This window comes from Dromaius novaehollandiae, chromosome W, assembly GCF_036370855.1.
Source record: "Dromaius novaehollandiae isolate bDroNov1 chromosome W, bDroNov1.hap1, whole genome shotgun sequence".
Taxonomy (NCBI): Eukaryota; Metazoa; Chordata; class Aves; order Casuariiformes; family Dromaiidae; genus Dromaius; species Dromaius novaehollandiae.
In genome coordinates this window covers 41,980,432-42,007,944 of record NC_088130.1, presented here as the reverse complement: position 1 = coordinate 42,007,944, position 27,513 = coordinate 41,980,432, and the positions used below count along the sequence as shown (strand labels likewise).

At 38.4% G+C, this 27,513-nt stretch overlaps 1 protein-coding gene across 4 annotated transcripts in view; it reads left to right on the top strand.

Moving 5' to 3' along the window:
- The window catches only part of LOC112983664 (DNA mismatch repair protein Msh3), a 118,872-nt gene that overhangs the window by 1,011 nt on the left and 90,348 nt on the right, over positions 1-27,513 (top strand). For 2 of the 4 annotated variants that reach the window (XM_064500065.1, XM_064500063.1), the window contains exons 2-8: positions 959-1,082; positions 2,119-2,342; positions 5,612-5,824; positions 7,275-7,391; positions 8,167-8,286; positions 9,848-9,994; positions 10,998-11,164. In XM_064500065.1, coding sequence (XP_064356135.1) covers positions 959-1,082; positions 2,119-2,342; positions 5,612-5,824; positions 7,275-7,391; positions 8,167-8,286; positions 9,848-9,994; positions 10,998-11,164 — 1,112 coding nt within the window. Of the gene's footprint in view, positions 1-448; positions 657-958; positions 1,083-2,118; positions 2,343-5,611; positions 5,825-7,274; positions 7,392-8,166; positions 8,287-9,847; positions 9,995-10,997; positions 11,165-27,513 lie in introns of those variants that run through there. The other 2 variants (XM_064500067.1, XM_064500066.1) reach the window with 2 other exon arrangements.

Genomic DNA, 27,513 nt, shown 5'->3' with positions numbered 1-27,513 from the left:
TCACACCAATCTCTCTGATTCCTTCTCTCATCTTACAAATCTCGACTTTTTGCCCTTGTATAGGCAGATTTGAGATTTTTGTTTAAATAATTGTAAGTGAAGTGGGAAAGCAGCCTAAAGAAAGGGAAACTTCTTTGCTACTCAAGTGGACTGTGCATATGTTATGTGGTGGTTTCAGGCTTATTTCCTCAGGCTCATTGGTGGTTTCCAGCTGAGGCCCTGGAGGTCCTAGTTAGTGCTGAGAAGTTTGGATATTCTCAGTAATATACTTAAGATTACCATATGAAATGTGAACTAAAAGCACCTGTTGTGTGCTTTTCTTGTAAGTGAAATGATAGTGTATTTATGTTGTTGGAGTTACAAAGTTACTTGCTGTTTGGGTGTACTTCTTGCGTTCTGTCAGTCAGAGTGCATCAATGGTGAAAGAACATAAACTGATCAATTTTCTGATCAGAGTGTTAAAAGTATGTGTCTAAAACCTTCTAAAGAGCAGTAGTTGAAAGTACTGTATTTTATGCAAACCTAGGAAGATGCTGTATGTTTACAGATACTTTAGGAAAGTATTTTAAATCTGGAATTAACACTTCCAAGATTGTGTAATGAAAGTATTTTTCCATCATCTGGATGGAGGCCTTTGGAAGTATTGCCTCTTGCAGGTGAGTAGCCAGCTCCTGGCAAGAAGTGGGTCTGAGCTGTGGAAATCAGGATTTGCAGGGATGGAAAAAGATCTGGTTCAGACACAGTATGGTAGTATGGGATGAGAGGCAAGTTAGTTCTAAGTGCTGGTTCTGTTTTCAGGCCCAGAGGCAGCTCAAAGCTGCCCTTTGAAGCCATGGCAGCTGCATGTGCTTTTTTTCCTAGCACAATGACAATCTTTTTTTACAGAATACACTTATTTCTCTTCCTTTTGTAGCCTTGAATGTTAGAACTGAACTCTTTTGTTTAACTTATGTTTCAGACTTCTGACTTTGGCACCAAAAGGCCAACATCATCTGAAAACAATGAGCCTTGTGAAAAGAAGACCAAGGCACTACAAAGTACTGTGGAAGACATCTGTAACCCACTGAAGACTCTGGATAAAAGTGAGTTGACTGTAAACAAACCTTCAAGCGCTTAAACCCAGTATTTTTTTTGCTGTCAAATGTAAAAACTTTATTAGCAGATGCTTTTGGAAGCATTTCTTGAATGTAAGATGTATTTTTGAAGAGCTATTCCAAGCATATTAGCAGTGTTGTTATAGCACCTTTCTGTGGCTCTGAAGCTAATATTTGAGTCTTGCTCTGGATTTACTATGCAAATCCCCTTCAGCTGACTCAACTTTAAGAGGTTGTTCAGGCTGTGGAGTCCAGGTGCCCAGGCAGGAATGCTACAAGTGCCTTTTTTGTGTGCTGTTGATTTGGCAGTCTGACTTTTAGATACAGGCTGAAGCATGACTGACACTTGACAGCTCTGTGCAGTCTGGTCCAGGCCTGGAATACCTAAGGACTACCTCAGAATAAATAGTTCAGATGCAGTGCTCTTAACTGTGATATTACAGCTGCTTAATTACATTGACTATGCCTGTGCTCCATCTGGCCTTGAACCAAGAACTTAACAAATTAATGATGGTAATAGAAAAAGTCGGTGAATATAAAGTTGATTACAGGTATGCTTCACTGTAAACAATTCTTCTGCATAGTTTTTAAGTGGGATTATATTGATGATGTAATGACAGTTTTGTAGTTTGTTGCGATGGTCTGAAAAATCATTAAGGGAGACCATCAGCTAGAAACACTGTCTGCTTAAAAACTATTCTGAAAAAAATACCACCCATCTCCCAGTATCCTCCCTGATTTTGTGGCTTCGTAATTATCAGTCCGGAAAATAACTGTATTTCTTTTGCCATGTCTGAAGAAGCATACAATTAAGGAACATTGACTTTCTGGGGAGATAACCAAGCTGATCACACACATGATTCTGTCAAACTGGCAGATTGAGTGCAATGGGAAAGAAGGAAGATAGAGAAGAAAGAGACTGGGCAGAGTGCCCAAGTTTCCTGCTGGCTGAAGTCATTTTAATAGAAGTTCTTCTTTAGAAAATAATTTGCTAATATGTTTTTGTTGTATATTTTTACTCAAGAAGAACCTCAGAAGTGTGAAAAGCCCCGTATATGTTTGCAAACTCTAGACAGACTGAGAGAATTCTCCAGTGATTCAGACCAGCTATGTAACAGAGTCCGGGAGGATAGTTTTCGGGAGAAACAATCTATGAGTTTGGAAAAATGCCCCAGTATTATGGGGAGAAGTACAGAAATGAAAAGCCCTCTTCAGGCTTGCGACACTAGCCCAACGGTTGCTCAGAAGGTACGTAAAACTTCTGGTCCAGTGCTGTGTAGATTATTTTTTACAGTTTGAAAAAGCAAACTTTGCTATAGGATTCTTTTTATGTTTTTAATATTTTGTGTTCTGTCATGAAATAGTGCAGCACTACACAACAGACCAATATTCATATCCGTGTGTTTTCTTGGACTCTTAGCATAGCGAACAGAATAGTTCTTCAGTGATATCATTAAATGGTGCTTTGTTTTATTAAGTGGTGATTAGAGAGCATAAACATTGGCAGTGCATTTCAGGATTATGAATGAATCAATTTACATAATACCAAATCTTTAGTGTGTCCTTCTTTCTTTTGATGGGGGCTGAAAAATTCAGATGATATTTTTGAAAACAAAAACTGTTAGAAATTTATTACTGAAATGTAGCTCAATCCAAACGCAGGTGAAACTAGTATCTGTAGCTACTAACTATATATCTGTTTCTTTTCGTCTGCAGAAGATATAGGTAGCTCTCATGAAAAATTATTGTAGTGATAACTATGACATAGGTCAATGAAGATTTTCATAGTATCTTGCTTCCTCTTTAGTTATGGGGGGGTTGAATTCCATCTCATTCAGGGGAACTTTTGTAACTGTTTGATGCATTGGTTGTTTTTGGGGGTCACCTTGCACAGTTTGAAGTATATAAGTCCTACAAGGCATATCATGGGTACTGCCTTGTTTTTACGTTGGGATTCAGCTATTCTTTGACAAAAGGGAAGACTTTACATTTGACCCTTCACAGGAAGGCAAATGTATGGAAGGTTGTATAATTAATTTGACTTTGTCCAAAGGTTATGATCTTGAATTGGAGTGTCTGGGTTGTGTGAACATATGATGGAAGGGGGAGGAGTGAAATGAACAGTATTTGGCAAAAGATTTTGTTGTGATGAAGGATTGGGATTATATAGCTGTGTGGTTAGATGGAGAATAAAGAAAAGCAGTCTTTCCCTGTCCCTCTTTTTCAAACCCTTGTCTGTCTCGAATTTATTAGTTTTCTGACCCTTTGTCTATCCAGTTACATTGACACCAGACACTGCCTTTGTTAGTTCAAGCAATAAATGATATGTCTCAGAGATGTGTGAGAACAAATTCTAGATGCTGAAACTCTAAAGTGTATGTATTTTACACATACATGTATATAAAGCATGCATAGAGAATATCCTTCCTTTTATCTTAGTGACTTTTTCTCCGATAACATTGGAGATAGCATGTGCCTGGCATAGTTTGACAGTAACTGCAGCAGAAGTGTATATTGGGTGAGCAAAGGCATGTGGAGCTCCTGCCACCAGGCTGTGGGCCTAAGATGGATGTTTCTGAAGAACTTGTGTTCATCTCCTCGGATGCTTGTAGCCAAATAATACAAAACAGTGATCCAGCCAATCATTGATTAGCTATGTGGTAATCCAGCTTGTATATTAATTGCCCTGCGGTTAATTTGCCTTTAATTCACTGCTCTTAGCATGTGCAGAGACTCTCTGCAAGCAGGATGTATGCAAAGTAAAAGTAAACAGCAATAATTTATTGCTTAATATACTCAATAGATAGTGAGGACTCGTGCCCTACTTGACAAAGTATCAATATATTAATCTTTCCCTATGAGACACCTACTGAGTCTGTACTGGTCAGGCAGCCAGATGGGGAAGGGCTGGCCTGTTTGGCTCCTTAGAACAGCCCATCTTAGGTGTTTCTGTCTTCTAATCCTTTGCTTTTTTTCTTAGAGTTTCTAATCTTTTTGTGTTAGTATTTTTCCTCCAAATTCCTTGAGCTGTCACTTACTACCATCTCAACAATTAAACTTCCATCTGTGTTTTTACTTTTCTTACTTTCATGGCCTTAGTTCATGTGCTTCCTCACTCTTAGATAACGTTTTTCTCAGTGAAAATGAGCTCAGGTCATACTGCTGGGCTGGCCCGGGCTCAAGCTTGGATCCAAGACAGCTGGGTCCCCAGCTGGAGGATTGCAGCAGAGCCATCCAAGCTCCTGGGGCCGTCTGGGTTCTGGACATGATACAGCAGTATGTGCTGGTCTACATTGTCTGCTTATCAAATGGATTGTGCCTTGATTGTTGGCATCTCTGCACCTCCTAGTTAACAGCACAGCTAAATGTTTTTTGTTTTCTGTCATTTTTTCACTGCATTCTTTATACACTTCCATGACCTAGTGTATATGATTTGTACTGTCTGTGAGTTTTTTCAGAGTTATCCACTGCTCCTAAGCACCCAGTCGTCATTGTTCTGCGTAATTTGGATGTGTTGGTTAGAAATTGAGGCTTACCAGGTTTATTTGCAGATATAGAAACTCACAGCACAAGACAATCGATCCTGTTTTGTACAGCTGTATGCTGCACACTTCAAAAATGTGTGTGTGGGGGGGTTGTCTGTATTTTTTCTCTTTTAAACAATTTTATCAATACATGATATTGTGATGTAAGTTATGAGGAATTTTAAGGTGAGTGAAGCTCTCCATATCGGTGTTCTTCACTGCAGTTGTAAAAGACTGAATGGAGACTCAATGGCACACCATCACCACATTTACAATACAGAACGAAACAAAAGTTGTAGAGCTGAAGTTGGTTGGCTGGCATAGGCTACATAACGTCATCATTCATGATGAACAGCAGAGAGAATAGGCTCAAACCCTTAACTGCTATGGATTTTAGAAACTATAATATAGACCTTCTGTGTTTAAGAGCAAATAAATTATTTTGGCATGTTTACTGGGCTTATGTAGGAAGGGCACACTGGAAAAGAAATACTGTTTGTGCTTAAGACAGTGAACTGGGACTCGTATTGGTTTAGTTCTTGATTTACTGTGGATTTTTGGAACATCATTAATCTCTCTACACTTCAATTTCTCATCTGTAAATTAGGGTGGTAATTCATCCTTTCACCACCACCCCCTTTTTTTTTTTTGGTCTGCCCAGTTTAGACTGCCAGGTCTTTGCAGCCTAGATGTCTCTTGCTCTGTTTTGGGAGCTCATGATACAATAAGGATTTGATTTCAGCTGAGACTTCCAAGGACTGTTGCAGTGCAAGTAAAATAATTGATGCAAAATCTTTAATCTTACTAACTTTTAATTCCTTTTAATTCCAAATAAACTGTATTCTGTATTTCCTACTTTAATAGTTTTGCTATGGTTTCTGGGGACATTTACTACAAGAACAGTACTTAGCTGTATGGTAATTGTAAATCAGTCTGCAGGAATAATTGATTTATCTGATGGTTCTTAACTATTCTTTTTCCTCTTATTTACAGGAGGAGTCACGCTGTGATCTTAGTCAGTTTTCTGCATCTCTTAAGAGTTATGAAAATACTCAAAATACTTCAGATATAAATCTTAATAAGAGAACCAAGAGCATTTACACTCCACTAGAACTTCAGTTCATAGAAATGAAGAAACAGTATAAAGATGCTGTTTTGTGTGTGGAATGTGGATACAAATATCGCTTCTTTGGAGAAGATGCAGAGGTAATTTTTGCCAGGATTATGGAAGGATACTTGCCTTATGTTAGTGTGTTACCAGGGGTATGACCACTTCCAGGAGGAAAGTTTCTAGGGCATGAATTTTATGTTTTCTTAATAAGGTAATTTCATTACCTTTTCTTAATAATCAAGGTGTGAAGCCTTTGCATGCTTAAAGATTATCCATTACAAATACACTTTCTATCAAAACCGTGTTTATTATTTTATAGGGTAGTGATTGCTACCCTAAGTATTGAGAGCTAAAGAAATTCTGTGGGTGCTACAGTAATTGCTTTTCAGAGTTAAAGTTGAAACACTTTTGAAGATGTGTTCTGTATCAAGGTACAAAACTATCTCTAGTAGGAGTACTTCAGCTTGGAAGACTGGAGCAAGAAAGTGGTGTAAAAGTAGCTGAAATGGTGTACCCCAGGTATAGTGAGCACCTTGAGTGTGAGAAGAATAGCTATATGGAAAATAACAGATGAAACTACATGTATTCAGTTATGAAGTGTGTTCAGATGCTGCATATAAATATGCCAGATCTCTAAGAACTAGAAAGTACTTTCCAGGAAACATCACTTAGAAGTTAGTTCAAAATTTTTCATAAAGAGCTTTTTCATCCTCTGACCCAAAATCATCACCACCATTTCAACCTTTGATCTGAGCTATTTCCACACTTAAGACTGAGAAACTTATTACTGGGTATTCATCTTCCCAATCAACTTTGTAGCATTTATTTTGTCTACTCATTTGAGCAGAAAGTACTACTGCACTTACAGTCCAGAAGTAGAAATATATTATCCAGATGCATAATTCAGTGTTTCATCATAGTTCCTATTTAAGGAACCACTTTCTCTAGTTAATGAACGTCCACCTTCTTGTCTAGGGCAGAAAAGCAAATACAAATCATACATTATACTTTTATATTTTAACAAATGTTGTCATTCTTTTTCAAAGAAGTATTCAGCTTCCACAGCTATTTGATACTGAAAATTCAGTATTGATTGATTAACTGGCTTATATACATCACCTTTATAACCCCAAGTAAAATAACTTCCTTCTGTCTGCGTTGTGGGTTTTGTGGAAATTTTACGGTCCTTTTTTGAGTTCTGTTGCAGAAAGCACGTGTGCTCTGTGTAGATGTCTTCCATCACCGTGATTAAGATCAAGGTGCAGTGAAATAATTTGACATGTGAAGTCCATGATCCTGTAGTCTCCTGTTTGGGACAGGATGCTGGGACTGGAGGGTGGAGAGGCCCAGCTCTTGTTCTGGGCTTTGTCCTGTAATGTTTTAGTTTTGTTACTGGACTTTTAATCATGGTTGTGAGTCAATATTGTAACAGGTGAACATTCGAATGGCATTTTGATGTGTTTGTGTTTATAGAAGTTCTGTTGTAACTGTAGTTAGTGTGGATCACCCGAATTATCAACTGACTCTTCTTTTTGTACTTTGCAGATTGCAGCTAGAGAGCTAAACATTTATTGTCATCCAGATCATAACTTTATGACTGCCAGTATACCAAGCCACAGACTGTTTGTCCATGTGCGGAGACTTGTAGCAAAAGGATATAAGGTCCTCTCTGGCTTTTACTAAATGCTATTTAGTACACGATAGCATTGAAATGATTTGCACTTATTGTACTGGAGTCTCAGTTGAATTGACTAGTGTGAAACTCATTATCAACTGTTTTTGCAATTAAAATGCTAACTTACCTTTGTTTCAATTTTTCTGTTCAGTGAGTGTCATGGATTTAAGTAGATGCAATCTTTCTTTGTTGTTCTTACAGGAAAAATAGCTTCATATTTTCTGTAACAGTTCTTTCTCTCAGTGTTTTTTATATCAAACCTTTGCATTTGATAGGGAAATTTCTCTGTCCCGCCTTCTTTTTTCTTCCTTCCTCACACACTTCTATTTTGTATCCCAGATGATACTTTCCCCCCCCTCTTTTCCTGCCTGTTGTTGATCTCTCCCTATATGTCTGTGACTTTTTGTTGATGCCTGTTGTTTTGTGATGTCGAGTTTTGCTGCTTACAAGAAAAGGACGTGTTGCATTTAAATCAACTGCAGCAGCCATACTTTGACAAGTGATGAACTCTAGCTAAATTGTTTCAAAATAGGACAAGAAGCACAGGGGCAGTTGAAAGGGTGGTTTGAAATGAATAGAGAAGGAAAAGCTGTGGCATATTAGTCTCTGTTAGTAGGACTGATGTTAGCCTCTGCTCTCCCTGTTCAGCTTTAATGGTACACTTGCTGTCTGCATTTCTTAGGAGATCACCACATTTATCAAAAGAAAGTTATCTTTTATCTGGGAGTTAACACTGTTTCTTGTCTGTGTGTCTGCTTGTAGGTTGGAGTCATAAAACAAATGGAAACTGCAGCACTGAAAGCTGCTGGAGAAAATAAAAGCTCTCTCTTCACCCGGAAACTGACTGCTCTTTATACGAAATCTACACTTATTGGAGAAGATATCCTTTTCACCTGAGTTTGGCTTCAGACTCTAATTTTTGCTGTATGAGATACTATGATACTAGAATTGTCTCTTAGGTGGAACATGTATGTGTGGTAGCTGGCAGTTGACATAAGAATAATTGACCTGGCAGCAGGAAATGAAGTTCCTTTATATTGAGGTAAAACATCACCTAGACTTTATAAAGAATTTAATCTCTATAGGGCTTTAGGTTTGTTGCAAAACTGTAGAGCTTGAGTTTCCTACAGTTATTTGCCTAAGTCATTTCCCTAAGTCGGAGTGGATTTCTCAGGTCTGCTGTGTTCTGTGGGTCTTGCCTTCAAGTAGGTATTTGACTAGGTTGAGTGTATATAGCTTTAGTGATTCAAGAGGGCTTGAAGGAAGAATTGACTGCTTGTTGTCAACAATTTGCTTTTAATGAAAAGAAGGTACTAAAATCAATGGACTGTTAAAATCTGGCTAGGAAATTTCACTCCTAACTCTTGTAACAAAGAAAATGTAAGAAACAGGTAAAAAGAGCTTTTGATTAGTGAAGTTGTTTTCTTAATTTCTTCCCATCTTTGTTTTTCTGTTTCCTGCCTTATCCCCTACTGTTTTTTCTTTGATTTCTCAGACTAGTACTTGCTAGGTACCAAGATCTAAAAAGGAAACTTGAGCTAAACTGAGTTGCTTTGAGCTTACTGTGAGCTATCAGTAGCTTTTGTCCAGCCTTGTGTTGGGGTTCTCATCAAGTTCTCCTTTCTTGTGTGGAATCCCTTTCTCAGCTGCTTTTTGTTGGCTTTAAAACAGTGTTCAGGTTTGCTGCTGGTTCCAAAGCTCTGCCAGGGAAGGGGAAAAGGGATGTTAAATATCATGTGTTTCCCATTCGTCAGATTAATGACTTGGAGGTTGCACTTAGGGATAGAGTTTTTCCCATACATCAGAAAAGCAGGTTGCTCCTCAGTACTTTGTAGAAAAAGGCAATGTAACACAATCCTGGGTTTTTATTGCAGAATTTCTAGTGTACATATGGATTCTCTTGTTGTGGTTGCCAAATTAGATGAAAGCAGTTTGAGCAGTAGGACCCAATCTAGTAAACTGATATGCAGCAAGTTTTCAATGAGATTAACCTGCTGCTCCTGCTAAGGAGTAGCCTTTTACTTGAATCAAGATATTGCCCACTTTTTCTAGTCAGGTATATGTGCTTTGTGGCTATTAAGTCAAGGTGACACATGTGGAGTAAGCCATGTGCGGAGTCAGTAGGCAGTTTAACTTTTGGCATAACTGTTCTTGCATTGAATTAGGAGACCCACAGACATAGCAGAAATCTGTGCATCTTGCAACTGCCTGTAGCGTGAAGGCAGCCGCTGAGTTCAGTCCTGGTGCTGACAGTCATCTGAAGTTCACTGAGATCGTACTAGGAATCAAACTGATGCAGAGAAAGGAAGCGTCTCAATCAAATAGTCCTTTGGTCTAGGACCAATGCAGAATCTAGTTGAGAAGGACTTAAGTCTAGAAGGACCTATGAAAAATCCACCAAAATCTGTGTGCTATAAGTTATTTTTTTTAACATTTGTTACATGTGAATCCTTTGCTGAAGCTAGATGATTCTGTAGATGTCGAAGAGGTAACAACAACGGATGTCCCTGATAACTACCTCCTCTGTATCTGTGAAAATGGAGAAAACTTAAAAGACAGGAAGAAGGGTGACGTTGTTATAGGCATTATGGTAAGTTAGTTTCACAGAGGAACTGGTGTTTTAGGGTTTGAGGTTTTTTCAGAGGTGGGTGGTTATCTTCTTACATTCTTGAATCTTTTCTCTTTTAAGTTTGTTTGTTTTGTGTTTTTGTAAGAAGGTCTAGTTTATAAGAAAATCATCCAGGAGTGTACTGTGATAGCTTAATATTTGAAAACTTTAGAAAAGGTTTGGAGTTGATAGTTGGGTATTTCTGTTTCTTTTTTTTCTTTTTTCTTTTTTCTCTGCCATAATCTCTTGAAAGCATAGCTGTATTTTAACCAAATAGGGGAAAACTGTTAGTTCAGGTGCTTTATTAATGTTAAAGTTTAAGCATTTGTATGGATGATATTTTAAAATGTGCAAGCACTTTTTTCTCTTCAAATTATCTTTAGAGGAAGAGACTAATTCAGTCATTACTGCTTACACTGTAGATTTATATTCTCTTTAATAGTGAACATTAAAAACTGAGAAATGTGGAACTGGCAAAATATAATGAAATAAGTACAATAATAACTAGAGCCCTGTCTGCTGATAATTCATTAATTTGCAAGCATCTTGCTTGGGCTTATATTTGAATGTCACAGTGCAGTTTGGTGGGGGTGGGGTGGGGAGGGGAAAGCATGTGCTAGGAAGGCAATTAGTTTCCACAGAGAACTTCATATGCCTTTCACAGACATCCAAATATGGAGATTTGCATAGTCCTTAATAGTAATAAAATCTGAGCAGTGATGGACTGATGATGACAAGAGCCTGTTAACATTTTTTAAGGTATTGTTATCATCTACAAAGACAAAATTGTGGTAGTCTTTCAAAGTTATTACTGTATGAAAAATATATATTTTTATCTGCCACTTTTGCTAAGTGTGTGGGTGATGGGGTCTATCATTTTTGTACTACACACCGCAAATTTTCTTTCTGGCTTCGCAGTTTGAGTCACTGAAGCTCTCCTTGAAACTTTAAACACTCAATGTGTACATATTATTTTATTTGACAGGCAGTCCAACCAACTACTGGAGAAGTCATTTTTGACAGTTTTCGAGACTGTGCATCTCGCTTAGAGTTAGAAAGTCGGGTTTTGCGCCTGCAGCCGGTTGAACTAATACTTCCATCCAGCTTGTCAGATCAATCTGAAAAGCTCATCAACAGTATAACCTCCATGAGGTATGTTCTATGGGGATTTTGTTGTTGTTTTTATTTTGCCTTTGTTTTTAATTGCAGCATAGCTATTATTGAGATCTAGATGTGGAAGCAAGCACTAATGTGTAGTTAAAAAGCCCTTTCAGAAACATCTGTAGTTTGCCCCTGGGTTGAAAGTTCCCCAAACCACTGAGTTCTGAGCGCTCATTGTTGATTTGTATTTAGACTGAAATTCACAGCTTCTGTCTCAGGCCTACAAATGGTTTGTGTGCCTAAACATTTGTTCTTATTTAGATTATCTGGCAACCCTCCCCTCCCCTCTTCTACCCTCCCCTCCCCTCCTTTCCCCTCCCCTTCAATCATGTGATCTGTTGGTTATATTCCAGTGCTGAGGCATGTATCTTTGGGATCTGCAAGTGTTGTTTTGTGGCTGCTGTTATTTTTTGTCATAGCCTTAAAATCTCTAAATGGCATGGAACTTTTTTTCTATGTGCGTTTTACTGTTTTTTGTTTTTTTATTCTAATGTAGATAGGTATAAAAAACATTTGCAACTGGTATTTCATTCTATTTGGCCTATTAGACTATCTTAAATTTGGATAAGGTTTGAAGTATTATGGCTGATCTTCCATTTATATTTTCAGTTCTGCTTGTGTATTTCAAGAGTAAAGTTACATGTTTGCAATGTCAGTTTTACGGTAGAATAAAACCAGAATAGGACATAATTTGTAGGATGATAGATTAAGGGACTAAAGCAGTCTTCTGAACGTGTGGTGGACTTGCAAAATCTTGCAGATGATATTTTTGTGAGAAAGTAGTAGTGTGTGGTTTTTTTGTTTTGTTTTGTTTTTTTTTAAACGTGCCTCTCTGGACTGTAGAGAACTGGCTAAGAGCTTGACTTGTCCTTTTTGAATGACCTAATTGAAAAGGAGAACATTTTTCCTTCTGCCTGTTAACAAGACTGGAGCTAAAAGAAGCCGAAGAAAAATGTTTGTATTATGTAAGCAAGATTTTGCCGGGGGTATGTATATCGGCACTTCCCACACTGTAAAGATAGACAAATGCATCATTGTCCTGTGTGTGGGTGGCAGCCACCTGACAGATTGTCAGCTTGGTGCCTTTGACTGCCTCATTTGAACTCTGCGCGAGCCACGTCTTGGGCTTCCTCTAACACTCCAGACTGCGGAGCTGCTTACTCAGTCTGGTCCACAAGTGCTGTCTTCCCCGGCTGCCAGTGTAACCTTTGTTGCCCCCTCTGCAAAGGCGGGGGGTGGGGGGGGGAGTTGGCATGACGTACTGGAGAGGCAGTCATGTCATCAGGGAAAGCTGCTTTCACGGCATGTTATAGGAACTTGTATAGATGCTGCTGCACTTGGCTATCAAGCTTTCAAGGGCAAGTGTGTATGAGAGGCAAGACTGAGAAAAGGGAGTGAAAACTTCTGAGTCTGTTTTAGGGATCTTCAGAAAAAGTAGCTTGTGAAAGCGGTGTATTCAACGCTTTTGAGCTGAGCAGTGGATGCCAAAGCTTGTAGTGAAGTGTGCTCCTTGTCATATTAGGTTCCTCATTTCCCTCGGCTTGTTCACAGGCTGCAGAGCCAGAAGGAGTTAAAAAGTTACCTCTAATTAGACTGAGTATTGAGCAAGCAAGGTCAGTGTGTTTCCTTGCAGTAAAATGGTTTGTTAAGACTTGGGCAAATAAAATATCAGACTAGGAAGTAACAAACGTTTTCTACTTGTCAAACAGATGTACATTTTTGTCTCTGTAATCCTGTTACTTTAATAGCTTGCTTTCTCTTTTGCAAATCAGTTCCACAGAAGTATGCACAAAAATAGTTCTAAATATACCATGATGACGAAAATGTTTTTTTTTCTTTACCCCTAATTTGCTTCCTTTCAGCTGTACCATGGCAACTTCTTAATTAACTTCTTCAACATGAGCATTCATTTTAGTACTGATTTTATACAGGAAGAAAAACTAGACTGAAAAGGAAGTTAGTGTTGTGCACTGATGGGAGTGTTGTCAAATTTTGAGGAAATCAAAACTATATAATAAATGGACAAAGTAAGTGCATTTTTTTCAGAAGAAAAGTATTTTAGTTGTGCAATAAAGCTGTTCTGATACAGGTTTGAGAGCAGTTTTTTTTTTTTTTTTTTTTTTTGCTTGTGCACAGCTGATACATTAGTAAGTATCTCCTCATTTCTATTAAGAGCAAAAAATACCTATGTATTAGCTGATTTTGTGAACAGATATTAATTTTTCTCTTTTTTTCTTTGCCCGTTCTGGTAACTACCCAGAAAAAATTAACTAAGCAGCTCTCTAGTCTACATGTCCTTAATTACTTGGAAGTGACAGAAATTAAATGCCTTAACTTCAGTACATTTCAGTAGCCTCATTTCAAAAACAATTGTTTATGGATTTTCTTGTGTTAAAGATTTAACCACTAGAGGGCCTTGCAGTATTTAATATTAGTTTAAGTGGTTCCAATATGCTCCTTTCCTGTATTTTTAACTAGGCTCTAGTTTTTATGTAATTACTTTAATGCTGTCAATAATTTTATTCTCGTACCTACTGAGTGGACTAAAGTACTCATTTTTGGTTGTTGTGCATTACCTATCCCATTCTTTGACTTCATCTTTGCTGATAACTTTTGGTGAGACACATTCCCTTAGCTTAGAGAGGCTTCATTACATAAATCTTCGAAGACCTTTCTGGCTAAAACTGTGGGAACTAGGATCTTCTGTTTCATGAAGGCTCATCATCCCTTTGTGTAGGCATATTGTAGTGGAAGACACTGAACTGGTAAAAACAGGGTACAGATGGGCGAGAAAAATAGTCCCAGGAGATGTACAGCTTGGAGTGGTCAGGAGCAGTGAAGGGACTTTCTGCTGACTGCATGCACGTGTCATCTGAGAGTTTTACTGGTAGATGGTGAAGCAACTCAGGGGCTGATTTGCTTCTGGATTTTGCATTTTACAACCTCCATACTGAGTGATTGAGGTGGCGTGGGCTATGTCACCTTCATAAAGAGTGTGCTGATAATTAAGTTATTTAAATAAATTATCATAGCTGTATGAGGGCAGGCGTAGTCTGGTTTAATGTCTGGTTACACTGATGGAGTTGAAAGTATCTGTGTTATTTCCTTGTTTGTTTTTATTTTTGTTTTTCTTTTAATACACAGACCAAATCAGAATAGTGTGTACTTGTCTCTGTCTTATGTATATTACGTATGTTTTATATGCTAATTTTCTTCTTATGGAATTAGCTGTTCTTCTCTTTTTGTTGCCCCCACAGCTATGTCCAGGCTCAGTAATGTCATTCACGGTATTTACTGATGATGCTTCTAATTCGGTATTGTGTACGTTTTCACAGCCAGTTCTGGAGAACTTTATGACAGTAGAAATTATTTCTGTGGACTAATGTAGAATAATTGTTAAGAATTTTGAGTCAGAAATGAAAGTGCAGATAAAAATATATAATGGAAAATGGCCTTTTTCTTCACTTTTGAAGTTATATGCAGTACAGTGATGATAAAAAGTTTGATCATGCTGCAGGCCAGCGCTGAAAATTGTTTGGCGCAGTTGTATGTGGCTGAAAACAGTGTCTGACAATAGGCAGCTTTTATAATAAGTTGATAAATGACTGAAAGGGTTGTCTTTAATTCTGTTTCCTGGGCAATGTTGAAGAGACTACGGAGAGCGCTGTTGAAGGAACAACTGTGTAAGAGTGGCAGTTTGAGCTGTGCCCAAGAAAGCTGTATACGGCTTGCAGAATAAGTGGAAGAGCTGATTGCATTTCTTAAGTGTTCCCTGTCTAAATTTAGGCATGGACGTTAATGTAATGAACAGTAAATGAAGATAAGTGCTACTGTAATAAGATTACTTAACTGTTCATATGACTTGTTCATTGGCTGGAGCTTTAATTTTTTTTTTTTTTTTTTTGGTCATATGAAGCCAGTTTAGTTAAACTTCTTAGGGAAAAAAAAATCCAAGCCGTCTGAATCAATAGGCATTTTACCACTGATTTAAATGAAGGTGGACTCATCCATCTTTTTATAAAGATTTTACTTCACCATTTGGCTTAAACTGGGGTGTTCATTTTCCAACTTAAGTAAGCTTTGGAAGATCTGTGCCTTGCGGTGCAGATCTGTGTCACAAAATGTTTTTCTAGATACTTTCCCCCTTGGTAGTTATCTCTAAAACTTGCAGAAGCAGATGTACAGAAATGTATGTCAGAACTGATGTGACTTGGTTTTCATGTTCATTTTCTTCCAGCATGTTGCTGTTTCTGGTGGTAAATGAAATGGTCCTATTGCCAATGTCATGACAGACACTGTCCATAGGAATTAATAACGAAAAAGTACTGTTCAAGGACACTGAACTGGAGGTCAGCTATGGTGGAGTGCTTTCCTTTAAAAGCAAAGCATAAGTTAAAAGTAGGCTATGGAAACTGGTTCAGAACAAACTGTTCTGGCAGGTACATTTCTGTTCCTGAGTAGTTAGTAACATCTGTTAGCAAGTGCTGGCCTGGCTCAAGGAAAATCCTGTAATGCTTTCAGTTTCTTTTTGTCTAGGAGACCATGAAAATGTTCTTCCCTGCAAGATGTATTTGTTCTTACAGGAGAATGTTGTGTTTTGAACTTCAAACTGCTTCCTAATCAAGGCTCAATACCCATCCTCCTTAACATATTGGCTGCATTAAAAGTTGGGCTGTATTGTTTTTCCTCAAATAACTTTTGAGGCTCCTTTCCCCTTTGGTTGTTCTTGTTCTTCACATGTGCCCCTTTTTTATTTCATTGAAAATTATGTTACTCCCATCCAACACGTTAAGAGTTCCCCAGTGATGCTCCTTACAGTTATTTTTATTTGCTCTTTTTATGCAGCTACCGGTAATGTTTCATTCTGTAGCATTCCTTCAACAACATGTAAAAACATGTGGTTCACAAATATTTCACTTTCAACTCCGAATTATCATTTCACCCAAGTTTGCATTGTGTTATTGTGTTTTTTATTTTTTTAACATGCTTTGTTAGATGTCCAGCCAATAATTTAAAATCAAGATGATGTGATAACTAACTTCCTGTCTATGCCCACAGATTTTTCATTTTACTCTGTTTGCAGACCATAATGTTGTCTTCCAAGTAACTTGGGCCTGTAATCTCTGAGGCATTTTTGCCTTGGCCTGCAATCGCATGCTGCTATATTAGGCTGCAGCTAGATTTGCTATTTGTTCCTCTGTAATGTGTCTAAGATTTTTCATTCTGATTATGGCATTCATGTTTCTCTTTTTGCTTGAATATGTTACGTTGTCTTTGGCCTGGAGTTTGGGTCCTGGAATTCCCTTGTGTCTCAAATCTGTTGAGAGCTTTGGGGCTAAAAGCATCCTCCCAGCACGTTGATACAATCAGATCACCCCAGGGCCGAATCCCTTGAATAGGTGATTTCTCATCATTACGTGCAACACAAGCTTGCTTTCTTTTTGTGTTTAAGGACCTCCATAAATTTAGTTTCAAGGTCTTTCTGCTTACACTAAATTAGTGAAGTGCTGAGTATCCCTTCTGATTTATCAGTATCCTCTGCCTTTAACTTTATATCAGTCGTGATTTTTCAGGTACTTCCACATGCATTTTATTCTCTGGATTCAGCCCTGTCATGATTGCGTACCAACCCAAAGCGTTAGCTCTGGCTTGGTAGGTGGTAATCTTTGACTGCTGTTTGTTTCTTATCATCCTGTCAGGATTTTGTCCACCAATTGTAGGTTATCAGAAAATCAAGGAAAAGAGGCTTCTCTGGCCTTTTATTTCAAAGTTGTATGTTGCCAGAATACAGCAGAACTCTGCTCAGGCTTCCCTGAAATGGGAAGTACATTTATCTCTGTAAACTACCTGGTGACCGCTATAGAAGTGAACTATAGCCAGTTTATCACATGAATTGGTCAACAGTGCTATTCATTGCTAACTGTTCTCATGTACAGAGTTATGGATTTGTTATGTCTGTAATGAAGGAGTAGGAGCTCAGCTGGAATGAGCTCTGTGAAACTTTCCAAGTGAATATAAAATGTGTCTAATTTTGTGGATCTTTATATATGACTGATGGTGGTTCAAATCAGAGGATGCTTTCATACACTTAATTTTGAGAATTTTTTTAAAACAGGAAGCAGAAATGTGCATATATTTATGTGGCTCAGCTGGTGAGATTTGTAGGTGGAGGGGGGGTGGTAGGAGGGGTGTAGGAGGAGGGGAAGGCTGTGTTGAGACAGAAACAAGATACCAAAAGGTTACAGCAGGAGTAAGCAGCATTGCAAATGAAACGGCTGAACAGAGGGGTTAAAAGTGCCTAAAGGGAGGGTAGTCATAAAAACCAAGTGGTTTCATGGTTTGTAGAGTTTGTAGTATTCCCATGGATTTTTAAGTGAAAGGCAAGCTGTGACAAACAGCTTGAGAATGCTTTGCATAAATGGCAGCTACAAGCAGTTGAATTTGCAGCAGTAAAAAACAACGTCTAAAAAGAGTCTGAGCTATTTTCTGTAAATTCAAAAAACAAATGCATCACTGAACAGATGTTTACTGACTAAAGAGGCTTTTTGCACTGCCAATTCATGTCCTGGACAGCTCGACTGTATGGAGAGCTCTTTGAAGAATATTGGTCATATTATATAGCTCGCTTGTTTGGAATAGATGGAAAAAAGCCAGCATTTACCAAATTGTGTAATGACCTGAAAGAGTTGTTGGACAATTTTTTTAATATAATCTTGTTGCAGTTGTGAAACAGATGCTGTTCTCAATATTGTACTTCTTTATTGTCTTCTACGGCATTGCACGCGAGGGAATGGGGGGCTTAAATCTCTTCTGACAAATTGCTTATGTGTAAAGACTACTACTTTCACCACTGCCTACCTTGCTGCCCTTGACAGTTTGGGATACAAGACAGGCATATGGCATCCTTTGGATGAAATTACTGGTTTGTCATGTGTGCAGAACTGTCACTAGTAAAATATGGGGAGAAGTCACAACGCACCGTATCTGAATGCAGTGAAACTTGCTCTCAGAGCGCATTTCCCAGCCTAGGGGATATATTAGATTTTTAAAAAGTTAAGATTATTAGTTGTAGTAGCAGCTAGGCTTTGCTGGCTCTGCCCAGCAGGTGTGGTTTTATAAATTCCTCCTGGCAAAAGGGAAGATGCCCGTAATGATGAGCATCCCCAGTAATTCATGCCTGAGTTGAAGGTGCATTATTTTCCAGATGATTGCAAGCTGCATGGAAAACGTGTTGTGTTCAGCATCTCTGTTTGTGGTTGTCTTGCACTGATTAGCACCATTTGTGGTTTTTTCAACAGTTAAGCCAGAAATTATTAAATGTGTAGACTGATATTGATGACTGTGCATATTTTTACAGTCAAAAAACTTAACTTTTTAATTAAAAAAGCACTTTACTGAAAGAAGCAAGAAAATTAAAACTTAAAAAAAAAATATCATGCTGTGGGCCCTCTTTTAGCCTAGTCAAACCCAGCATTTTGTCTTTGCAACCATATGTATATATGTATATATATTTTCAATGTCTGCATTTTTGAAGATGACGTTTGACAAACACTGAATTTGGTAACTTTATCTGTGCTGTTCGCAATAAGATGTTCTTTTAAGTGTTTATGAATTTTGATATGGCTAACAGTGTGATTGTATCATCACACTGGATGGAAGAAGGAAAGAGGAAAAGCTTAAAATGAAGGATAACACACTAATGGTGTGCATGATATCTTCCATAATAAAGGCAAACTCTATTTGCAAATTCAACCTACCTTGTTTACTGTTAGATATTAAAGTTAAATTTTTTCAAAAGCCACATAATTTTAATTGGCAAATATGCATGTCACTAATACTCATAATTGCTTTACTCTTTAAAAGCTCTCTATATATCAGTTTAGTGAAAACCTGCATAAATTGACAACCTTTCCATAAATATTATTTTCCCCCCCGTCTTATACAAAAGGTTTTGGTAAATACCATACTAAAACTGCAGCCTTGCTCATGATAGGGGAGAAACGAGGGATTCTGTTTGTCAAGAGTGAATTGTTTGCTTCCTACAAGTAGTGAGGGCTGAAGTAAGGTTTATTTGCAAAAGTATATCTCCGCATATATATAAAATTGCGGTCATTTTCCTTGTCTTCTGCATCATTTTCTGATGGCTTTGCTTCTCATATTACCCCACTCTATGTAGGATCCAGTATATGGGACGAAAAGTGTGTCTCTTCTAATGTTACTGCCTGCCACCTCTGGTGTCTGCCCCTTCATTTATTGTTGCAGGATAGGTCAGAAACTGTGGCAACAGAAGGTGACCTGTAAGTAATTCTACTTCTTTTTGCCCTTTCTGGTTGGTACTCTGTGTCTTTCTTATTTCTCTCAGTATATATTTATATACTGCTGAGTTCTCACTGCAGCTGTGGAAGTTTCCCAACCAGAGAGGATGCCGGAGCTCAAATTTTGGAAATGGGGCTGGATGGGAGTCTAAGGGCTCTGCACCTTCTCCCCTCCACGAGGTGGCACCACCACGTTGGCTTGTTTCAGGCTCTTAAGAAAAGAGATGGCAGCAAGCAGAATTACTTATAATTAATTTTACCCAGATAATGCACTGTAATTATTTTCTTTACAATTACGGCACTTGGTGGTAATAAATTTCTAACTATAATAACTACTAATTTGAAGGTACAATTTTCATTTACATATGAAATTTTTTGAACCTGAGATGGAGGTCACTGTTCTGATTAGAGAAACCAAAATGGCATTGTTGTTCTGATATAAATCACATGAATAACTTAATTTCCAGTTTTCAGATAATGCAGGTACCATTCTAAGAAGTGAATATTTACTAACGGAAGTTTACTTTGCTGATAAGCTACTATAAAAGTTACTTGTATCAGAAGACCCCTGAGCTTGTGCATTAAACACGCACCAAGACATTTCAGGGTTGTTTGCTTCCTGTGAGTATTGCTAGCATGTGCTGTGAACTTCTCTGATATTGGCTCAAGATTATGTGACACATTTGTTTGTTGTCCTGCTCTCCGCCAGTGTGCTGTGTGAGATACAAGGCTGAGACTGAGAGAGAGCTATCAACCGGTTTTCATGACCGAATGGGTGGGTATATCTGACGTTCTTGTGTAAATTGGAGGTTTGTGCAGCTGTTGTCCATGAAGAGACTGCACGCTGTGCTGAGGTGAGGGGCAGGAAGGCAGGCTGACGGCAGAGGCCCTGTGCGCACAGGCACGCACTTAAAACTGGAAGTTCCCTCACCTGTGTTAAAGCCCAAATAGAAATGACCTGAGTTGCAAAATTATTGAATGTCCCAGCAACTCCGCTGACTGGTACTGGGAGTGCTCAGCTCTTTGCTGTAAACCAGCCACTTGTTTAAGGCAACTGGAACAAAAAGGGGCTTTTCTTTTTAAAACCCCCAAACTCCAGCACTGCCCTGCACGTTGCTGTTCCATGGTAACTTCCAGTGTGCACGTTCTGCAAGTCGGTGCATGTCCGCAGTTAGACTGTGCAGGAGCAGGTGTACTGGGAAGCTGCATACTGTCTGCCCCAGCTTGTTCTTGCGGCCTGGCCATCGGCTGTGTGTTTTCTGTTGTTTCAGATACCCATGAAGATATTGCAGGAGCCTGCAGCTGTAGTGCACACGTTCAAATGGAGGGGGGGCTCTCAAGCTAGTAAAGCTGACTTGCAAATTGTGAGAGTTTTTTAACAGCCTGCATATGTTGGTATGTTTGTTAAAGTCCTAGCATTTTTTAATAACACCTTCTCTTCTGTAATTTATTCTTGGGTAATAGTTTTTTTCCTGGGAAACAGTGGCATCATGGACAGCTTGGATGTGTTTATTCTCAGCTTTTATCCCCCCTCCCCCCGCCCTCACTGTTAGTGCTGGGAGTTAGAAATTCAGCAGTTTTAATCAAAACAATGTAGTGATGTAAGAAGAGTGTGGGAAGGAGAAAGAATGAAACTTCTTTGCATCCTTTGGCATGAAGATAGCAGTGATATTAGAGTGAGGAGGAGATTGATTTCCTTTTAACGATTTTTTTTTTTCTGTGAGTTAAGGGAGAGAAGCCATGGAATGTATTTATTTTTCAGAAAAAACAGAATATGTATTTTGAAAAAAGTGAAGCTGAAATGGGTTTTTATGTATCATCAATCTCCTGAACTGAAAAAGGGAACAAGGTTTATCTTTTAGGTTATCTTTAACAGTTTAATTTTGTGCTTGACTGGTTTATACCATTTGTCTCTATTTTAGCAGATGTTCTGCTTGATGTGTAGTATTGGTAAGATGCTTCCAGTAAATTCTAGTTGTGAAGAGTGCACTTCAAGCATGGACTTTCCCTCTGGGAATTTAGAATAATAGTTAGAAATTCATAGTGAAGTTTGCTTCTAAATTTACATGGATATTTTCTGTAATAATTAATTGGTTCTTAATACAAGAATTTGAAATCATTGTTATAATATTTTACTCTTCCAGTACGATGCTTAATAATATAGTATTGTTTTAATTTAAAAAGATTTTGTGTGTATATATATATATTTTTTGCTTTCCTATTACATGAGAAGATCTTTCTGCAGAGGTGGATGGGTGTACTTAGAAACAGTTTATAGCAAATATACTTGAATCCATTCCTCTTCCTTTTTTGTGTTGTGTCTGTCTTACTTGCTTCTTTGTCAGGCAGGATGCAACTGTCTGTCCTTCTTTCCCTCCCTCCCATTCCTTTGCACCCATGCTGCCTCCTTCCTTGGGTCTTCACAACCTCTTTGTGTCGCTGCCCTTTTGTTTGCTGTCTCCAGACTGCCACTGTTCCCATCTCCAGCAAGAGTCTGGGCACTCCTTGCAATGGCGTGCCTGCCATGGTTATCATCTTCTACATACCCCTATACAAGGTCATGGCCTACAGAGGTGCCAAGGTGGAGAGCGAAGCAGCAGCTCCCCAGATAGCATTCTACAGAGAACACAAGTTGGATCCTTCTCCTCCCTTTCCTCATCCTTTCCGTACCTTGGTGAAGTGCAGGGTTCCTAGAAGGAAGGATAACTTTCCTCCGTACTTTCAATGCATTTTCCGAACCATAGACCAGCTCACTGCATGTCTTGCTGCTTTGAGGCTGTGCATTTCCCTTTTTACTAAACGTCTCTTATCAGGGCTTGCGGGAGAAGCAGGAGAGCACCATGAAGAGCAAGGTGGTGTTCACAGCACAGTGCTGCACTTGCTATTTAAAGTAATTTTCTGTTGGATCTGAGAGGAAGGCAAGTGGGGCGAGGAAAAGGCTGAAAGAAATGAAGCCTTTCATCTCTGGGGAACATGTAATCATTCGTATAGCTGTCTATAAGCCAGACTTAAAGTATTAATTGATGTTTTAAACTGTTTTACTTCTCTGAAAAGGTAGATAGTGTATGGATTTGCTTTTCAAAGCGCAGAAGCTAAGACTTACTGCAAAGCATCCTGTATATGCTGCAGGTACGGTGTATTTGTTATTCCTCATGGCCTTGACAATGGAATACTTTGTCTCAGAAATTTAATTAAAGGATTTGTGTTTGTATGTAATCTAAGCAAAAGGATACACATGTGCAATATACCAGTTTTTCTAGCATTATGTGGATGAGCTGTAGAGGGTTTTGTAAACTCCTTGCTCATAAAAAAAGTGTCTTTATGTTTCACGAAGGAAAGTCTTAGCTCTAAAAAGAAAAATAGAAACCGTAGCCAATATTCTTTGGCTTATAGAGAGCTTGAAAAATCTGAAACTAAGAAAATCTGTTAACTGATGAGTGGACTTCCTTTTTTAATTAGAAAATGAGTGAAGCTGAGGGAACCTCCGTTTTCCTCGACAAACTTTTTAGTGCACAGTGAATTGGTTAAGTTTAATGTCTCCATCAAAGCTTATACAGGACAGAGAAAAAAACTTGCATTTAGACTCGGCAGACAAAAGCTGTCAGTTGGTAAAGAAAATGCTACAGACTGCTTGTTTTGAATGGGTTGCCTGTGACCAAATTCACCTAATGATTGCCTGTTTAGGCCAACCTTGGAGTTTGAAGAGCAGGAAGTGAATGGAGACTATGGAGTTTTGTTGTCCTTTCTGTACCCAGCACAAGCCAAGGATGCTGTTTCTTTCTGTTAGGTTTCTCACACTGGTGTGGAGAATGAAGGCTTTGAGAAGGGGACTTCCTCACTTGCTAGGGGACTGTATATTGCTTATTGGTTTAAAAAAGTGTATAGAGGCATGAAGCCATAGGAAACATTGTGAAAGCTCAGCTAAAAGGACTAAAAATAGCATACGTAGTAATAAGTGTTTAGTTATCTAATCTGGTTCTGGAATTAAATTTGGCCCAGGTTTTGGACACAGCCACAATCAGACCACAGACTCCATCTGGCATAAGATTTAAATGCAAATGCCTCTGAGTTGCCCAAGTAAAGAAATGCTTCATAACTGTCCCGATCAAATGCAATTATGATTAACTTGCATTAAATTATTTCTTTGAATTTGTATTTTGAAATCTGTTGACTGTTCGTTACTCAAAATAATAATATAATTTTATGAGCCATGGTAGAGTGGAAACTACCAACTCTATCAAATAAAAAGAGCCATAATCCCGAGAAATGGAGACAGCCGTTGGTTTAGATCCCTAGATTTATGCTGTTTTGCCTAGCATAGGTTTCTTGAATAGAAGGGATAAATGTCTTGCTTACTTGGTCCAGTCATGCTCTGTCTGTCTGAGTACGCACGTAATGTAAGGATCTGGATCAGCATTTCCTCTGCGCCCTGCACTTCAGATGGCCCATTAGATGGGTGCTGGGTTTGAAGTGGTGACTGTGGTGATAATACTGAAGAAAGGCAGAAAAGAACTCTTAAACTTATTGTCTGTTTTTGGGCCCTTGAAAAAATGATGGATTATCTTAAAGACAGAAGTACAATAAAAAATGTGAGGACCATGATGAGGCAAACTTCATCAGTTTTGACTTGAAAGGGTGGTAACTCTTGCTTGCATCCTTCCATTCAGTAGGGGTGGACAGTTGTGAGCTGCTGGGAAGTGGATCAGAGGGACTAATTGTTGTTGCTGATGTCAGTGCATATTGTAATGTGTAGAGCTGTGCTAGCCTGCTCACCTTGCAGATACAAAGGTAACTTTTTATCTCAGAGCTGTTACCAGTGGCATCCTGTCCCAAAATGAGGGGAGAGACTGAGAGGAAAGGCAAAAATTGTAGGAGAAGGATCATATGGCTACCCAGTCAAGACGCTTGCAACCTTTTTAAGAGTCTTTACTGTGCAAATAGAGCTGGAATGATTACAGAGGAGCCATATTTGACTCTTGGTATTATGTTAGTTGTCTCTGAAAGGGTTTAAATAAGGGGATCTTCAGCCAAGCTAACAAATACTTATCATGCAGCTTTTTGATGTTTCAAATGGGAACTGAAATTTGCATGGTGATTTACACAACTTGTATATAATTAGCATATTAGCAAAAATAATTAGTTAAAATGTAATATATTAGATATTTAACATGCTGTGGAAGAGAACCTCAGAATGGAGTTCCATCACTTTTCAGTTTTATTAGTGGCTTAAGTAGTTTCTTCCTCATTCTCCTGCCACTTGCACATGCTTAGCACAAATCTTATTGTGGCTGCATGGTGAATGAAAACAGGTGAAAAATCACTATGGTCACTTGTTTTTTCTGGGTAAATTTCTGGCTTGTTAGGATTCTTGTCACCATTTCCTATGTGTTGTCCAAACTTTTATGCCAGTACAAAAGGAAAGAGATATGAAGGTGCTGGGAAGGGTAGGACTGTTGGTTTTGATGTGTTAATCAGTGTTAATCTATGCTTAAACTGCTTGTCAAGCTGTACTGCTGGTTGTGTGAGCTTACTGGCTGTGCTCTAAATGGGATCCATGATGTGATGCTTTTAAAAAGAAAAAAAGCACTCTTAACATAAGTCTCTTAAAAAAAGAAAGTTTGTCTTGAAGTGTGGCTGTGTTGACAGTTGCACTCACACAACTTTAGGGTGATTACATCAAAGGGAAAGAAACTTATACTACCAGGAAAGGACTTGGTACGGAATGGCAGTCCCCCTTGTTTTTTCTGAGTTCTGTGCTAGAATCCTTTAACTGAACACTTTCACTTTGGGGCTTTATCCCTGCATTCCTCTAGCATTCTGAACGTTTCATTTGAAGGTAACAGTAGACGTTTTATTCTTCAGTTTCCTTCAGTGTTGACTTACAAAATCTTGTAAGTTAGAGTAAATCTCAGTTAGTACTAGGAGTAGATACTGGTTTTTTTCTTCAATTCTTTCTTTTGTCTCTTTAAAACGCTGCCACTTTTGTTTTCAGTTCAGTCCTGCAGCAATGGTATGCAGTCATATGGTATTGAAAACTATATTTTGAGTTGAACCCTTGCCAGAGAGAATATCCACTTAAATCGAGGCCTCCAAAGTGTAAACAAGAGAAATATAGTTTCAATTTCAATTCCTGTTCTCTCTCTCTTTTTTTTTTTTTTTTTTTTTTTTTTTTAGCAAACTATTAAGCCTATCTCCATCTGTTTCCTTCAAAGGTATTCTCCATTTGTACAATATTTTTTATAAAGTAACTTTTTGCTGTTGGCTAACTGATTATATGTCCTAGCAAAGCAGTAGCGTGAAAGATACACGGTGTACAGCAACTGCATGTTGCACACTAAATTAAGCCTGGGGAAAAATAACAACTTCCCTTTTTTCACTTGTACTAACTTTTCATAGAATATGAAGTCAAGGTAAGTAGCCAAATATGGCTAAAATATGCCACTTTTACAGGAATATGGCAGTGAAAAAAGGTGTGTATAGAGGGCATAATTATTAAAGCCCTTCATATTTACTATATTAGAAATGTCAGTGTATGTAAGCATCTTTATATGTCTTACAGGAAAGCCAGAAATAATTTGTTGAAAAACTAACAAGTCTATTTCAATACATTTAATGGGTTTTTAAATCTGTATCAGCTTATCAAAGGAAACATTAATTAAGAGTAACTGACTAGCCAGCTGTTTCCTCTTTTCTGTCCAGCAGCCTCTTTTAAAAACATTATAAAACATGTAAAGCTCTTTTTCTAAGGCAGATGAGAAGTGGGCTGTGCCAAATTCTCCTCAAGCAGTGGGATTTAAATGGTAGTTTCTTAGTTCAAGGCATGTTGGGTGACCAGTACATGTTATCCAAGTTATATAAATGGCTAAGTTATCAATGGGCACTGAAACTCGTTTTGAAAGTGTGACATATGCAGTTAGCAAGCCAGAATGCTTTGTTCTTGGAGGGGAGCGTTGCATGACTGAAGCTGAATGCGTCCTTTCAGAACTATATGGTTTCTTTGTTCAAAAGTTAGTAAATTAAAGAGTGATTGCAAGGAATGCTGTCATAGCAGTGCCTTGTTCTGAAGTAGATTCTAAATTAAGAATGGTAAATAGACATGTACTAAAGATGACACATACTTTACCAAATTGCCATACTTAAACACCTAAAAAAAAATCTGAAGTCTTTTCTACATGGGTAGAATATGTTTTGTCCATTAGGCTTAAAATGTTCATCAACAAGCTTGGAAATTATCTTCCTCAAGTACAAAAAGGGAGGTGACTAGAAACTATAAACATCCCCTTGAGGATCTTGGAGAATCTCTGTTGCACTTTTGGACCTGCCCTGTCAATAGTGGTGATGTAACTAGTCTCTTTTTGCATTGGTACTACACTTCCCATTGGGCCATTGCTGGGCAAAACGTGACCAAGCTGAGCAGCAGCCTTTCTCCAGAAGGCAGACGGTTCTGTTTAATCTTGGGGATTGACACAGAACTCTTACCATCTGAAGACTTAGCTCTTGCACGCCTTGCAATTGTGTTAATATGCGAGAGCCAGATTTCTGTTTGTGGTGGAATTGTTGGAAAATCACAATTATCTGTAGAGCAAATGATCTAAACCTCAAAACCACTTTAGTTTTTGATGTGGAGAATGAACATGGCATTCATTCTCAAGTTAAGGCCTGTAACAGTAAATTCCTTTCTCCTATTTTTACTTTCATTCAAATTACTTTCTCGGGGACTTGCTTCTTGGTCACTCCTTACCTGTATTCATTGTTATATTCATCTCCTTCCCCTCCTGCCCTTTCTTGAATATCATCTTGTTTTCACTGTGTGGCTGTGGAAGATAGAGCCCAAAAAGTTTGTACAAGAATGCAGGACAAGTGTGGGTCGCACTGGGGAGAGGTAGAACAAAGCAGAAACCAGGGGAAGGAAGAGCCTTCCCTGCTGTCATGGATTGGCAGCAATGAAGGAAAATAACTCCAGCAACAGAAAAGAAAAAGGAGTAGGGATAGAGCAGAACTACTTACTGTGTGTTTAAATTTGAA